Source organism: Thermobia domestica, chromosome 8 (genome assembly GCF_964235325.1).
Source record: "Thermobia domestica chromosome 8, izTheDome1.hap1.1, whole genome shotgun sequence".
Lineage (NCBI taxonomy): Eukaryota > Metazoa > Arthropoda > Insecta > Zygentoma > Lepismatidae > Thermobia > Thermobia domestica.
The window spans coordinates 147,424,350-147,440,565 of NC_137461.1; the positions used below are offsets into that span (position 1 = coordinate 147,424,350).

At 37.3% G+C, this 16,216-nt stretch overlaps 1 protein-coding gene across 1 annotated transcript in view; it reads left to right on the plus strand.

The window, feature by feature from the left end:
- LOC145692333 (retinol-binding protein pinta-like) overlaps positions 1-15,838 on the plus strand; it is a 36,586-nt gene extending 20,748 nt beyond the window's left edge. Inside the window, exons 5-6 of the mRNA XM_081767629.1 lie at positions 10,215-10,320; positions 15,687-15,838. Of these exons, the coding sequence (XP_081623755.1) occupies positions 10,215-10,320; positions 15,687-15,838 (258 nt within the window). The remainder of the gene's footprint in view (positions 1-10,214; positions 10,321-15,686) is intronic.
- Positions 15,839-16,216: the final 378 nt, after the last annotated feature.

Consider the following 16,216-nt stretch of genomic DNA (forward strand, 5'->3'; position numbering starts at 1 on the left):
AAGAAGAAGAAAAACTGTGAATGTCCCTTTTGACTTTAATCAATTTGAACTGATACACTAAAAAAAAAAAAAAAAAAAAAGGCTAGGCTATACGTCATTCAAACTGTAGGTGAGAGTATAGAGTTTTTTAAAATGTGTTTTAAAAACATAACATTTCAACATTTTTTAGCAGCACAATGACATAGGCGCGCGAGAGAGAAATATCCATTTTTTTCAACATATTCTTAAACTTTTATAAGGATTTTGTTATGACTTACTTATAATTTTAATTTGTTCTGTCTATATTTATTTATTATATTGCAAGTACACATTACTTTGTAAATCCATGAACTTCAAAAGTAGGCCTATATTTCGGGCTGCGGTAGCTCATTTGTAAAGCGCTCACCTTCGGTGCATGGGATTCCCGGTTCGATTTCTGCTTGTATCATGTGGGCATTGTGGGGTACAAACAACGTGTGTATGGGTTTTCTCGGGGTTTTCCCGTTACCTCCCATTTTTTCATTACACCAATCCTTCCATCATCATTCGTCAGGCTGAATCAATGAGTCAAAGTTGCCGAAAGAACTTTATGTTCGAATTGAAAACTATATTCAATACAGGTGAATAATATAAAGTGAACGTAAGATAGAGACATAAATGGAAACAGCAGTCTGACCCAAAGTTGCCTGAAAGCAGTTTCAAGCTTCTCTTTACTTTTACCATATCACTGTTTCCAGAGGAAGATAATGTAGCTATAACAGTCTATTTCTTTCGTCAACTCATTGACAACAAATTAAGGAATAAACTAAATGTTTGCGTTAGGTCCAGGAAAATACCTTTCTTATATATATATATATGTAAGAATATATATGTAAGAAGGTGTAAGAACAAAATAGGATAATTTGAAGAAAACAAGGTATTTAGAAAAGAGGGAAGGACGGAACGACAAGGGTAAAAAATGAAGACATATAATACGAAAGCATTGCGTCTGGTAACCTGGGTCAACGCTTGGCTCACCCGCGACCAACCGCGTGACAAAATGGACTGCAACCAATTACGGGTTAACAAAAATAAAAAAAAAAATGCTATGCAAAACCAAGCAAATTAAGTAATTCTCTTCAACATCTACTGCTATAGAAACGCAACTCAAACTTGACAATGGATAGGAGAGCACAGTAGAGACCTGCACGGGCCGAATTCTTCGGCCCGAGCCCAATCCAGCCCGAATGTACGTAGGCCCGGCCCAGCCCGGGCCGAAAAATTTTGGAGATTTTCGGCCCGAGCCCGGCCCGGCCCGATAAATTTTTAAAATTCTTGACCCAAGCCCGGCCCGGGCCCGATAAATTTTCGAAGTTTCATTTTGTAACATTTTTCACGGGCACACTTCTTCAACGTTTGCCTTTATTCTAATTATCGTATAACGAATGCCAATAATTATTAAAGAATTGCGATTAATCGGTCCCAGCTCGGCCCGACTTGAAGAGAAATCAGTGTCGGCCCGCTCAAGCCCGGCCCGGTCCAAAGAAATAATAGAGTCGGCCCGTCCAAGCCCGGCTCGTGCAGGTCTCTAAGCACAGGTCGAACAACTCAGCGTAGAAACATTCCTTCTGCCACATCTACTTGACCACTTGCTTAATCACGTATTTTTTCTGTTTACGGGGAATCCCTGATTATGCGTGTCTCTGAGGGCAGACCCCTGGCAGGAGTTAAAAGAACTTTAGATTTCACACAGTTCAGTGATCGCTTGTTGAAATCTCGTAAGGTAATAGTCATACGTAAAAAATGGGGAAGTCGAACATTTGGAAGCATTTCAAACGTGAGAAGAATGTTTTAACTTCAAAATGTATATACTGGTTTTCCGTAATTAAGTCTGAAAACAGTACTGGTGGTCTATGGTACCACATGAGAGCAAGACATCCCCCTATAATAGAAGAAAATATACTGACAGCACGGCCACACTTTCTCAAAATGAAAACGTTGATGATGTCACAGAAGTTGCTGAAGTGCGAAGACCTCCAGATTAGGGATGGACACATTTTCCGGAAAAACGAAAAACGGAAAATATATTTTTTTGAATACGGAAAATTGAAAATGGAAGACGGAACTTTTTACGGAAAAGCGGAAGACGGAAAATTTTCCAGAAAAACGGAAGACGGAAAATTATCCGGAAACCCGAAAATCATTTTTCCGGAAATGGCCATCCCTAGTAGTGCTGTCGAAATCGGTTTTTGAAAAAACCGAAAACCGGTTTTTGAAAAAAGTGAAATTTCATAAAACCGAAATGTCGGTTTTGAAAACCGCTTTTGCGGTTTCGGTTTTGAAAACCGCTTTTGCGGTTTCGGTTTTGAAAACCGCTTTTTCGGTTTCGGTTTTGAAAACCGCTTTTGCGGTTTCGGTTTTGAAAACCGCATTTGTGGTTTCGGTTTTGAAAACCGCATTTGCGGTTTCGGTTTTGAAAACCGCTTTTGCGGTTTCGGTTTCGAAAACCGCATTTGCGGTTTCGGTTTTGAAAACCGCATTTGCGGTTTCGGTTTTGAAAATCGCTTTTGTTGTTTCGGTTTTGAAAACCGCAAATGTCAAAAATTCTACAGCACTAATATCAAGTAACGACGAGAAAACAGCAAAGAATCTTTCCCCACACCGGCTCTCAGTTGCCAGATGGAGGGAAATTTCCCTCGGCGGCTTAGGGAAAAATGATCAAAATTTGCAGAAGGAAAAGAAGGTATTTTTTCTTAAAATGTCCTAAAGTGTAGGGAAATTCTATACTTTTACAATTGGCAGAATAAAAAAAAAATAAGTTGCAATTTCTCAAAGAGGCACGGCTATCGTTATTGGGAAGTAAAAAGATACAGAATAAAATATGATCGGTGTTTCCGTCTAGTATAAACTATTGCAGGTGTCTGGGACTTGCGATAAGAAGCCAGTCGACACATGCAAAACCACAACATTCACATTTATCGGAGTGGCAACAAATCAACAATAAAATTGTGTATTGCGATAGAGATTTTCTTTCTTTCTTTTTTCTTTCTTTATATTAAGAAAGGGTGGTGGTGCCTTTTTGTTAACAAAAGAAAGAGTGGCAGTACTATTTTTAAAAATATGGGGAAAGAGTAATAATAATATAAAAGATGTCAGTCTAAGTGGATGATATTTCAAATTGAATTTCATGAGTTGCATGTGTAGTGATCTTAAATAGGGATATACCTTATTTCTATTGAGTGTTGGCTTATTACCCTATTTTAGCGGGTACCACCCGATTTTCAGCTTATGTATTCGTCCCCCACTTAAACATCTTAATCACGAAAAACCACCCGCTTTTTGAGATTAGAGAAAAATCTAAGAGGACTTAATTGATAAAGTGTTGGTATGGTATATTCAACGTAAACCGCTACACCTTTGACAATCTCAATCGCGATTGAGTTAAATTTGGACTCGCGCTCAGGCTCAAGCTCTGGGCTATCTGAGCAGTGCGCGTGTGGAGAATCATTTGCTAATAAGAGATCTGCTCTAATGCACAATGGTTTTCTTTGTATAGTTCATGTGTTTTCTATGTAATGTATTGGAGGTTCTATACGAATGAGTATTCGTTTGTAGATGTTGTAACAAACATACTTGAATTATTCATACCTTCACAAGCTACAAGAATGCCGAACGACAATTTCAAGTGTAACTTTAAAGACTCTTATAGAAGCGAATTTACGTTTCTTAGCCAGGGCAGAACTCAGTTTGAAGCAAAATGTACACTCTGGAAAACTGTTTCGTTTGAAAAGTAGGATGCAGGGAAGCAAATTGGACCTCCCCTGATTTTTATATATTTTGTAAACTAGATCACGAGGAACACGAATCTGAAGGCGTTTTGACATTCCGACCTCCGGAACTCGAGATATTAAAACTTAAAGTTTAATATAGACGTTATATGAAAAAAACACAATATTCTCTATACGAAACATATTATGTCCTGAGAGATATATAAAGGTAACCAAGAAAGTTCTGTCGCTTTTTGTGGAATTCTGTGTAAAATTGACCCTCATACCGTGAGTTTAATGCGAATGGAGATAAGGCGAAGGTCAGTTGTTGGTGTGGATATATCCGACATTCTACCTGGTTGTGGAAGTTCAGTTACAACGTAAACGTATGTAAGGACGGAGTGAATATGGAACCTCCACAGAGCGTCATAGGGGCGTGTATGCTGTACGAGTTCCAACTTGGATCAAACGCCACTGTAGCGGGGCGGAAGATACCTCAGGGCTTTGGTGAGGGTGTCGTGATTACGCAGACAATGCAAGAGTGGTTTAGCAAGTTTAAGAACGGTGACGAAACACTCACGAAAGACGCACCACACGTGCCGGAAGACCAACATATGTACAAAATGAGGATCTTCAGGTAGCAATTGAGCCGAATAGACATGTGAGGAACTGGTGCTAACATTCAATGTTAGTCGAGAAACCATTCGCCAGCACCTTCATCAATTTGGGAAGCACTACAAGTTGGGTCTATGTGTCCCAGATGATTTGTTTCCGGGCCAGAAAGTCCTCCTGTGTGTTTCGTGGACTGCTCACGACATCGTGCATCGGGAACTGCTACCGGGCGGTCAGAGAAGAACATCAATGCAACTGTCTACTGTCAGCAGTTGAGCCTTGTTCAAGAAAAACTCAAAACCCTGCAGCCAACACTTCTCAATCGCTAAGGGGTTCCCCCATTACGGGACAACGCTATGCCCCACATAGCTAGAATGAGCCGGAACACCATCCTACACCTTGAATGGGAAACACTATTGCATCCGCCATACTGTCCGGACATTATACCGTCCGGTTATCACCTGTTCCTTTCCTTGGACACTCACTTTAGAGGACTCCAGTTCAACTCCGTAGTAGAGGTGCTAAATGCACTTGATACCTTCTTCGCTTCACGGCAAACCAAGTTCTACCGCGAAGGAATCCATGCCCATCCCGAACGTTGGCAGGTCATTGATACTGATGGGTACTATTTTTGATCTTCCAGGTACGTCTTTGGTGACATATCTATGCTCTAAGTGATAGGTCAAAAAGCGACAGAACTTTCTTCGTTACTTTTATACATATTACATAAAACTACTGTATAAGTTCTAGTATCTCGAGATCGGGAAATCGGAATGTCAAAATTCGTTCAGATAATTGCTAATTTTGGTCCAGTTTACAAAATATATAAAAATCAAATAGTGCCCTTTTTGCTTCCTGGTTACTTTATGTTCGAATATCTCGAGTTCCGAAATTCGGAATGTCATTTACAAAATATATAAAAATCAGTTGGGGTATAGTTTGCTTCCGTTTTCACTTGATGTTCGAATATCTCGAGTTCCGAAATTCGGAATGTCAAAATTCCTTCAGATACGTGTTCCTTGTGGTCTACTTTACAAAATATATAAAAATCAGGTGGGGTCCAGTTTGCTTCCATAGTCAATTTATGTTCGAATATCTCGAGTTCCGACATTCGAAATGTCAAAATTCCTTCAGATTCGTGTTCCTGGTGGTCTAATTTACAACATATATGAAAATCAGGTGGGGTCCAGTTTGCTTCCCTGCAGCCGAAAGGTACATTGAAAGTGTCGTCAAAGAAATAACTAAAAAAAAAAAAAAGCTAAGGATCGAACGTCAATATTTGTCACCCTAATTTAGCTGTGACTTGTACAACCATCGAATTATCCCTTTCGCACTGTGCTGGACATATTACCATAATAGTCTTGGAGCAAATAAAAAAAGTTAAAACACACATATAAATCAATACATTTGTCTCGATCGATAGATGCTTTCACAATTGTTAAAAGGTTTAATTAAAAACAGCAAACATTGTTTCTGCTTTGAAAAGGACAATCCCTTATAAAACCGCAAACACGGTTTCGGGCGGCTTTCGCTTTCGAAAAGAGCTTTTTCGGTTTCAGTTTGGAAAACCGCATTTGCGGTTTCGGTTTCGAAAACCGCTTTTGCGGTTTCGGTTTTGAAAACCGCATCTGCGGTTTCGGTTTTGAAAACCGCATCTGCGGTTTCGGTTTTGAAAACCGCTTTTGCGGTTTCGGTTTTGAAAACCGCATTTGCGGTTTTCGGTTTTCAGAAAATCGGTTTTCTCGAAAACCGAAAACCGCAAATGTCACAAAAATTCAACAGCACTAATCCCTAGGTTCTAATTTCTTTACCCTTTAGATTATGTCGTTTAAAAAATTAGTTCACAAGTAGCTCAGAAAATAGGGTAATAGGTCAGAGGACCCCTCATTGGAACTACCTGGAAATGTAATTGAAGTACAAGACTTTCTCTGACGAGTATATCAAAGTAGCAATTTTATATTGCATGTTTCCGAATTAAATGAATTATGTATCTGATCATACTAGCCAACTAGGCAACAGTTTTGTACTATTGGCGGCAGATATGTTTGTTTTATACCCTTTTGTGCAGAAATGAAATAAGTATTATGACTTTTTTATGTACTGCAATGTATGAGCGCTTATGGGCTAACAAAATGTAAAATAAGACTTCTTTACTTTTAATTATACAGATATACAGAAACACAAAGTGGATTCGAGCAGCTTTCTTCGAATGACTTATCTGAAATAACTTGGTGTTCCTAGAGTTAATGCATTTCACACTAAACTTACGGTACTTATATTGGGTTATTTTTTATTTAATTGTGCCAGAAAGAAATAAGAAGTCTTCTTGTGGTTCATTTGCATTACTTAAATTTGTAGTGAAAAAAGCGAGTGGTGATTTTAAAAATAAAATTGTGTCTCGGAAAATGAAATGAAATGAAATGAAATTTTTAGGTTTATGCCGGTTAGGCTAAAGGAGACGGTGATGATGAGAAATGAATGAAATGAAGAAAGTGGGAGGAAGCGGGAGAACCCCGAGAAAACCCACGAGCACGGTGTTTGTCCACCACAAAGTCCACACGGGGCGAGCTGGGATCGAACCAGGGACCCCAAGCACCGAAGTTGAACGATCTACCATTGAGCCACCGCGCGATCCTGAAGTTGTGTCTCGGGTTTCCCAAGATCTCAAATTACCATATTGTTTTATTTTCAAATGGAAAATTTATTATGATTTTCTTCAATACAAGTCATTTGAATTATATCATACACAACCGAAGAAATTAAAGTGTTTTAATTTCTTTCAGTCTAGTGTCTCATGATTATGCCCTTTAGGTTAAGGGAAACGTACGATTAACGCAAGTGAAGATGGGAGACTTCGTGGAATAAGAGTGTGGGAGAAAGTATTAATACTCCGAGAAAACCTACGGACACAATGTTGTCCATCAGAAGCGCACCAATAACCTCATACACCAGAAGTAAACACTCTACCACTTAGTGAAGGTGCTCCCCCTAATGTGATTTACTTAGCAAAAGCAGGTACAGAAGAATATCTTTTAATAGAATATTTTATCTGTAGTTTTATTCCCTTTTTCATAAGTCTTCTGAGTATTTAAAGAAATACAACTTTTATCTTGAATGGCTCAGATACAGAGTTTTGCCCTTGTAATCCAAAAATGGAATACTGAGAACGGGAAATCTATGGATAAATTCTAAATTGAAAGCATGTGTACATAGCTGAGGAATTTTCAGTTCTTCTTTAACGTAGATTGTTAATGAGAAACTTTTATTCTTAAAATTTCATAGCAAAATTTACCTAACAAGTGACAGAAGTAAATTTATTTTATCACATTTAAAAATCATAAGCTATAATTCTTACTGTTACACAATATTTTTACCACTTCAACGATTGCCAGTTCCAGGTCAATAGCAAGATAAAATACCACAGGAAGTGTCCCTCATTTTAATCCTTGAGGAACACATACGTAAAGAAATAATTCGATATTATTTTCATTATATAAGTTTAGCTTACATGTTAACTATCAACTACACAGCATGGCCTTGAATTCTGTCAGGCTTGATAATGTGCAAAGACTTAATAATGCGGCAATTTTCTGTGATTACCTATGGCAACAGGATATTCAATGAGAAAGTTGTAGAAGACGTTTGAGGCCGGTCATTGTGGGCGAGATTTTTCCCCTATTCTTAATCTTTCACACAAGGCAAGTGCCGGAAAGGTATCTGACATGAAAACGTTCCAGACCGTAGTATGATCGCTGAAGGACATCATCCCTCATACATAACAGGCTTGACATGTCGAAGGCTAAACAATGCAATTACAAAAATAACCTGTTACCAGTATATAGACAATAGTAGAAGGTGTACTTCACGAATCCAGATGTAACCGGTCTACAGTTTGTCCTTACGTGCTGATTGTACATAATGATATTGAGTATGTATAAAGATCGAATCCCTGTTTTAGCAAATTTCGGGGTGGAAAGCGAGCGAAAGTGGTTGAAATGACGTTGAAACGTACCGATAACAATGAAGATTCAAAGAAACGGGTGAAACTGTTGACCGTATCAAGTCATCGAAGATGTATGAATGCACGAAACAATTTTTGAATTCTCTTTGTGCAAGGATTCAACATAACCATCTGTAAAAGTCAAGTAAAAAATCCCGGACTATATCACGTATTTTGTGTGAAGATGTATATGTTAGTCCTTACTAAAGGTACACACAAGTCATTTGTCATCGATGAAACTGAAGAGATAGGCGATTAAATGTTTGACAAATAATGTTCAATAGTTTATGGCAGTTGCTGATTGGTCCAGTGTTAGTCTGGACTTCAATCCAATTGATTATTCTCTGTGGAAAACGTTTGACACGAGAGCGCGTCGAAAATGGCGCCACAAAATCGACATTTTAAAGAAATCCATCAAGTCAATTGTCAAGCAAATTACAATGAACATGAGTCGTGTAGCTATTCGAGTGGCCTCAAAGTCTAAACCTTTGGTTACCTCATGTAACACTCAATTCGAATAAAAGTATGTTCATTTTTTCTGTACTTTCAGAATGTATGAGTTACTTGGTTATCACAGTTTTCTTTCATAGTTACTTGCGTTGAAAGTACTAAAAAACCTATGTCAGTACTGTGTAATTTAATATATATTTCTCCAAACATCACACCACTTAATGATGATGCTATCAGCATTAAACGAAACTACTCTGGACTGTGCAGTGGAATTGGACTACACTGATTGCTCACTGAATTTTGATCACCTACCTAATACTGTGTTACTTCATCCTTTGCTCGAAGGATGGCCTTGATACGGCGCGCCATAGATTCTGCAGTTACTGGCATGTTTGCACAAAGATTTGACACCACATATTCCTTATAACATCCGACAATGAGCCCACAGATGTCAGTACAGGAGTCGTGTCGCAAAGACGTAGTTCCACGGTATCACATAGATGTTCTATAGAATTAAGATCCAGTGAGTCAGGAGGCCAATTCATATTCTGCACCTCCGTGAAGTGTTCCTTAAGTCAAGCAAGTACAGTCGTGGCTCGGTAGCACCATGCATTATAGTCCTGGAAGTGACGTCTCCATGTGGATGAAAGTGTTGTATTGTAAGGTGTACGTGACCCCCTAACACCTGCAGATACACAACAGATGTTACACTGTGGTCCTTGCATACCAACGATCCCAGTCCATTCCAACAGAATCATCCATACAGCTACCGCACCTGCCTGTACAGTTCGCATCATGCATTGAAGGTTCATAGTTTCGTACTGTTGGTGACGCAAACGCGCGTACCCGTCCGAATGATGTAGCACAAACCGTGATTTATCAGACCAATGTACCCTTCTCCATCCATCTGTTGTGGACTCCTGTGTCCAAGCTCGACGAAGGCAACGGTGACGAGTCTTGAGGAGGAGACGTCGTCTGCTGCGGAACTTTATGCTTGCCAGTGTAGGCAGCATAGTTACGTGGGATATGGATCTTGAGCATTCACGATTGTATTTGTCACAGTAATTCCCGCACTCTGATAGTTCGTTTGGCTGTCACGAGTAGTAAGACGCGATGTCCGTGTAGAATGCGGAAAATTCCTGCCTACTTCCCATTGTAACGGTATGCTGTCTGCCAACATGTAGCGTCGAGTGTGTTCTTTCTCTCTCTGTTACTCCCAGTCGGGGTGGTCATGTTACCATCTCGGCTGCTTCCCATCCCTACTTGTGCGGAGAAGTGGTCACAACTCAGTGCGCATTCAGTGTAAATATGAAAAATCGTGATGATGAAATATATTTTGTGTAGTTATCAAGAGGTAGAAGTAAATATTTGTAAATTATACCTTCCTGTGAAAGTAACACTAAAAAAATATAATACTCTTTTATTAGGTAAAAGTATATGGAGAAGATTATGAAGAAATGTTCAAAATTGTTCCTAGGGAAATATTTCCAAAAGAAATGGGTGGCGAGGAAGCTTCTGTGAGGGAACTGAATGGTAAGTCTATTTTGTTTGTCTTATAATGGCTAAGTACGAGGATTGTATTTTCAACCTGCACAAAGCCACCCAAGGAGAACCACGTAAGATAAGCGAAGCAGGGATACAACAAAGCTGGTCATTGGTCATCGTTCATTCTTCGCACCGCTAGATAGACTTTAAAATTTCATTATTGTATAGTAGCGAGCCGTGGAAATATATTAAATGAATCGAAACGCCTACCGAATATGAATTACAATTAAAGATTGAATGAATAAGTATTACGGTTGGAACTTTATAAGAGTTGGGTGTGTACACTAGTGAAGCAGAGAGTTTAATAAATGACGTAACTGAGGTAGCTGACGAAAGTAGCCAATTATATTTACTAATACTTCCTAGTCCCGCTAATATTTACTAATAACTCTTACTTTATAAAAACATTAAAGTTAGTATTATATGCACGAATGAATGATAGTTGTTCCAGGTTTGTGGGTGTAAAAGTTTTTTAATTTCAAGTCTGCTTCCAGTAATAATCCCTAATAACTTTTACGCTGTTAGAGCACTAACATTAGTATTATCTGCACTAACGAATAACGCTTGTCTTAAGTTTGTAGGACAGTGCAACAGTTGGTAAAATTTAATTTGGCTCCTCATTAATAATCTCTATTTATCTTTCCGATAAAAGAGCACGGTTATCACTGTCGCGTATACTAACGAATGATATACTTGCTCTATGATTGTTGAGCAATTAGTGTAAAAGTTGGTTAATTTCAAGTAACTACTAATAACCACTAAAATCTCTTCCGTCATTAGAGTATTAATATTAGTTTTATGTGCTCTACCGAATTACACTATTCCAAATTTTTAGGACAGTTAGTGCAAAGTTTGGTAAACTTTAAGTTCTATCGGCATTATTAATTACTAATAGCTCTTAGGGTATTAGAATACTAACTTAGTATCAGAACATTAATGTAAACTAACAATACACTAACGAATGATACTTGTCCTATATTCTTGGAACAATTAATGTAAGAGTTGATAAACCTGAAGTTGATTCCAATTAATAAAAGCTAATAACTTTATACTATTATGACACTAGTTTTAGTGTTAGAGGACTAATGAACGACATATGACCCACATTTGTTGGACAATTAGTATAAAAGTTCGTAAATCTTAAGTTGGCCACCACTAATTATTGCTACCTACTCTTACACAATTAGAGCACTAACGTTATATTATGTGTACTAACGTTTCACTAATGAATGCCCCTTCTCGAATGGTTATGGGTCAAACAGTGTAAAAGTTGGTAAAGTTCAAGTTGGCCTTCCTACTAATAATCAGTAATAACTCTTAAGCTATAAGAGCAACAACGCTAGTATTTGAACGCTAATGGGCACTAACAATGCACTATCGAGCAATTAGTGTGTAAGTTGGTAAATCTCAAGTTGATCTACATTTCTCTTATGTGGTAACCATCGCCATATCTCTTATGCCATTAGAGCACTAACGTTAGTGCTTTAGCACTTACGAATAGAATTTCTGCCACGTTTGAAAAATTAGTGTAAAAGTTGGTAAATCTCAAGTTAGCACCCACTAATAATCGCTAGTAACTCTTACAATATTACAGCAATAAAGTTAGTATTAGAGCACTAATGTACACTAACAATACACTCACTAATGGCAGTAGTCATACGTTTGTGGGACAATTTGTGTAAATATTCATAAATCTTAAGCTGGCCCACACTAATAATTGTTAATAACTTTTATACCTTTAGAGCACTAATGTATATTAACGATGCTCTAACCACCTGCAAAGTTACGTTAAGTTTTCTGAATGTGAGGTTTCTAACGAGATACGTACTCTTCAAGGCCAAAGAGAAACAAACTAACTTAGGATCGAATCCCCATGCCGTAAACGTCACCAATATCTAGTGGCCCACTTGCCAGTAAATGTCGATCGTCGCTACAGCGACGCGTAGAAGGATTGTCACTAGTGTTCCACTGGCGTCAGGGTTTCGTCGAGTCGAAAGAGAAATCTAGAGTCGGGGTGTTGAAGTTACCACCGCGTATCGAGGGGGACTTCGTTTTAGTCTGCGTTCCTTCGATCCATCGCGGAAAATCGCGAAGGAACCAACACGAACTATCGCCAGTCATGTGAATGCGGTTATTATATATTATTTCTTTCCTGACGAGTTTTTCCTAAATTGAACTCCAGGGGTCAAGTGTAAATCCCAACCTCTACATCATGAAGTGAAAAATCTTGAGATGAGTAAATATAATTGTATAAATTTGGATGGTACCTGTCGCCGGTCATTTGAAAGTGAATATGGGAGAACCAAGAAAAATGATAGTAAATAGAAGTGCGTCATTTTGTTATAAAATTATATGGCGAACGGATTTTATTTGATCCCAACTAGTTATCGTCGAATATACACGGTTAATGGAGCACTCTGATTAGCCAAATTAAAAAGACCTCAACGATTTATTCCTCTACAAGCCGCATTTTCTGCAGAGCGTCCGTGGCCAAGGCGGAAGAGCCCGCGATTAGCATTCAAAAGGTTGGTGGTTTTCGCTCACCACGGGTACTTTTTTTTTAACTTTTTAGTGTTTTTTAGATTCACCTTAATGTGAACGAATTACTCACTTAAATGATTTAACATATTTTGGGGATTAATTTTGTTGTTCATTGGCGTAATCTTTCCTTCCATAGAAGGAAAGATTTAAGGGAAGCGAGGAATAGGAAGAAGAAGAACACAGTTGATCGATGATTTGAAAGATAGGAGAAAATATTGGGAGTTAAAAGAGGAAGCTGAAGATCGAGAAAAGTGGAAGAAACATTTCCAGGCCCAAAGTTAAATATTAAAAATAAAAATAAAAATCTTCATTAGTCCCAGGACCTGCCGAAAGGCAGAATACTTAATAATAATAATAATAATAATAATAATAATAATAATAATAATAATAATAATAATAATAATAGTAATAGTAATAATAATTGGCGTTTCATCACGTCTCTGCCGCTGGTAGTATAATTTTCGAAACGGATGTGGGGCCACCGCGGATCGTCGCTGCGTGGAAACCAATTTTTGGCGAGATTAGTTACCCATCGGTGGTCCATCGACACTTACGGCATAGGGATAGTAACCGTGCTTAAGATTACCAAACTATAAATTTTTAAAAGGTAATATTTTTATATTTCACAAAGAGATGTTTATTTCTCTTTAAAACTCTTGCAGAGACAACTAGAAAATATAATTTGTACAAACTAATATTTTAGAGGGCCTTTCGGCTTTCTTCCACCTTTGATAGCCATAAAAAGTAAATATATTCATAAAAGTAAAAAAAAAGAATGAATATGAAGTTCAAGTTTGAACTTAACACATCAGTAAGATGCATATGAAACATATTGTAACAAGTCACATAAATCTCTCTACAAACAAAGCATAGTTGTCGATATTCTGCCAATTAAGACGTTTCTTCGAACTTGCCATAATAATTTTGGTACACGTACATGGTACTACAAGAACCCACTACACGAATGCTTTGTAATAATCTTACTAATTCTTAACTTTATGAAAACAAGAAGTATAATGGTTCACTGGCAGAGTAACAAAAGCCGTGCTTTGTTTGCGGGGTTCTTTATGGCACTTGCTACAATATGTTACATATGCATCTTACAAAGATAACACGTTTAAGTTTCAAGTTTATATACATAAGATATATTGTCTTTCATCAACACTTTTAATTTTTAAATGACTAACGTAGGCGGTAAATGCTTGTCTTTACTCACCACTTTTCCTTCACGCTTACAACTACTGTGTTTTATTTCTTTGGAAATTGGACATTACAAGAATATTTACAAATAGTTAAAAATAATATTACGGTAAATAAATATTAATAGTCAAAAATAAATTGCTTGAAGATCAAACAATATTCTGTACTTTCCTTATAAGGATGACTTTCCCTAGTTTCTTAATGTCTCGTAAAGAATATGTCCGAGTGAAAGAGGACTTTCTGGTAATCCTATGCAGTAAAAATATTTGAGTTAATTCAGCACAAGCTCTTTGTGTTACTTTGTTTGTGTTAAAGTTTGGAACATTCCAGATTTTACTTCAACTTCATCGAATTTTGAAGTAAATTGTTAAGTGATAGTTCTTAAAACAGGTTCATTACATGGTCTTTACGGGTTGTAATAAATCGAGAACTAGTGTAAGAACATCAAAAGTAAATGGTAGCATTTCTACTAATGAAGCTAAATTTGGCCATAATATTCTATACTATCAGACCTTTCTTTGTGGAAGATTACAGAGCGTAGTGAATTATAAGTTACTTGATATAAATATCAAATACACATCTCCAAGCTTCCCTAATAGCTAACAATAAAAACTCATATATAGTCTCAATGCCAATTTCTTAGATATTTAAGATATTTATTGCATCCATGCTAACAATGTGCATAGTGAAAATTACAATATAGCTGTCTCCGTGATACAAAGGTTTTTTAAAATGTCTTTTATATATTTGCTACACCATGGTTCTGAGCATCTGCAATATTTTGTTCCTCGCTAACAAATAATATTGTTATCAGCATTATTACCTTATTACCTTATCAGCATTATTATCTCAGCATTATTTCACTATGCGAGCTGGAGTGTTGCTAACAACACAGGTTGTATATTGAAACAACACCATATGGCTGTTTATATTTCTGATCTCCTTTGTTCATTCACCTTACTCTTTAACATCACCGTGGTGTTACTTTTATACTGTTCAACACCATATCTGTATCAAATCTCTAACATAGGATCTGTATTAACAGCAATACCGGATTCTTTGCGCTGAAATAAGATGTTAAAAAGTAGGAGTGACAATTAGATCACTAACTGAAGTTCTATTGAGTTCTATTAACATAAATTTTTCTTGTGTTGGCATGCTGTGCCAAATGATAGATTTGGAACTTCAGAGGAAGTGGAAATCACATACAAAAGGTTAGCCAGCGAGGGAAATAGTCAATATATTTAGCACTTCGGTTCAACTTGGTTTCTACCATTCCATTTTGATTGAAATATGCATCCTAAATGAGGAATGCAGTCTATACACATCATCGTTCAAATAGTTCATGTGTACCTATTTCTCCGGTGTTCAACAAATAATAATGCAAATGCACTTGTGAATGGACTGTATAATGTTGTATATATGGAAAATCCTTTGGTGTTACATTAACCTGGAACTCATATCGAAATGTAGCTAATCGATTTGAATCTTCATTCCTTTCTGCTCATATTGTACTTTTATGGTAATTATAGTTTTATAGTTAATTATCAGTCAATCTGAATGTTAACTCTGTGACTGATATTAGCTAACTCCTATATTGTGATTGCTTACAGAACGATGGTTCAACTTGATGATGGAGAACCGAGACTGGCTAATAGAATTTGGAAGAAAGACATCAGATGAAAAGAAGCGTCCAGGGATGGCCAGGACTTGCACTGAAGTTTTTGGCATGGAGGGGAGCTTTCGACAGTTAACTGTCGATTGATTGCTTGATTCCTTTAGTCCATCATAAGAATGTTAAACTTTGAGTTACTTTTTGTACTTGTGTGTGTGTGAGTGTTTCTTCATGTCTTTCATTGATTTTTCCTGAAAATTAAAGGACAACGTACATCGTGCGAGTTTAATTCATTCAATCTGCATTAAGATGAGGTGGTGGTATAGTGTGACCCGCTATACAAGTTTGTCTAGATGATATACAGGCTTTGGTTCCCGAGTTACAGTCCATCAAATGTAGGGTGGGGACAGTGAAACATTATCATTACAATTTTGATAAAGATTTCCTTCAAAAATCACTGAAGGATCATTTCCCTTTTTTCGCAATTAAGAAACTTATGCTGACAGCAAGTTTCTCATCTAGAAATAC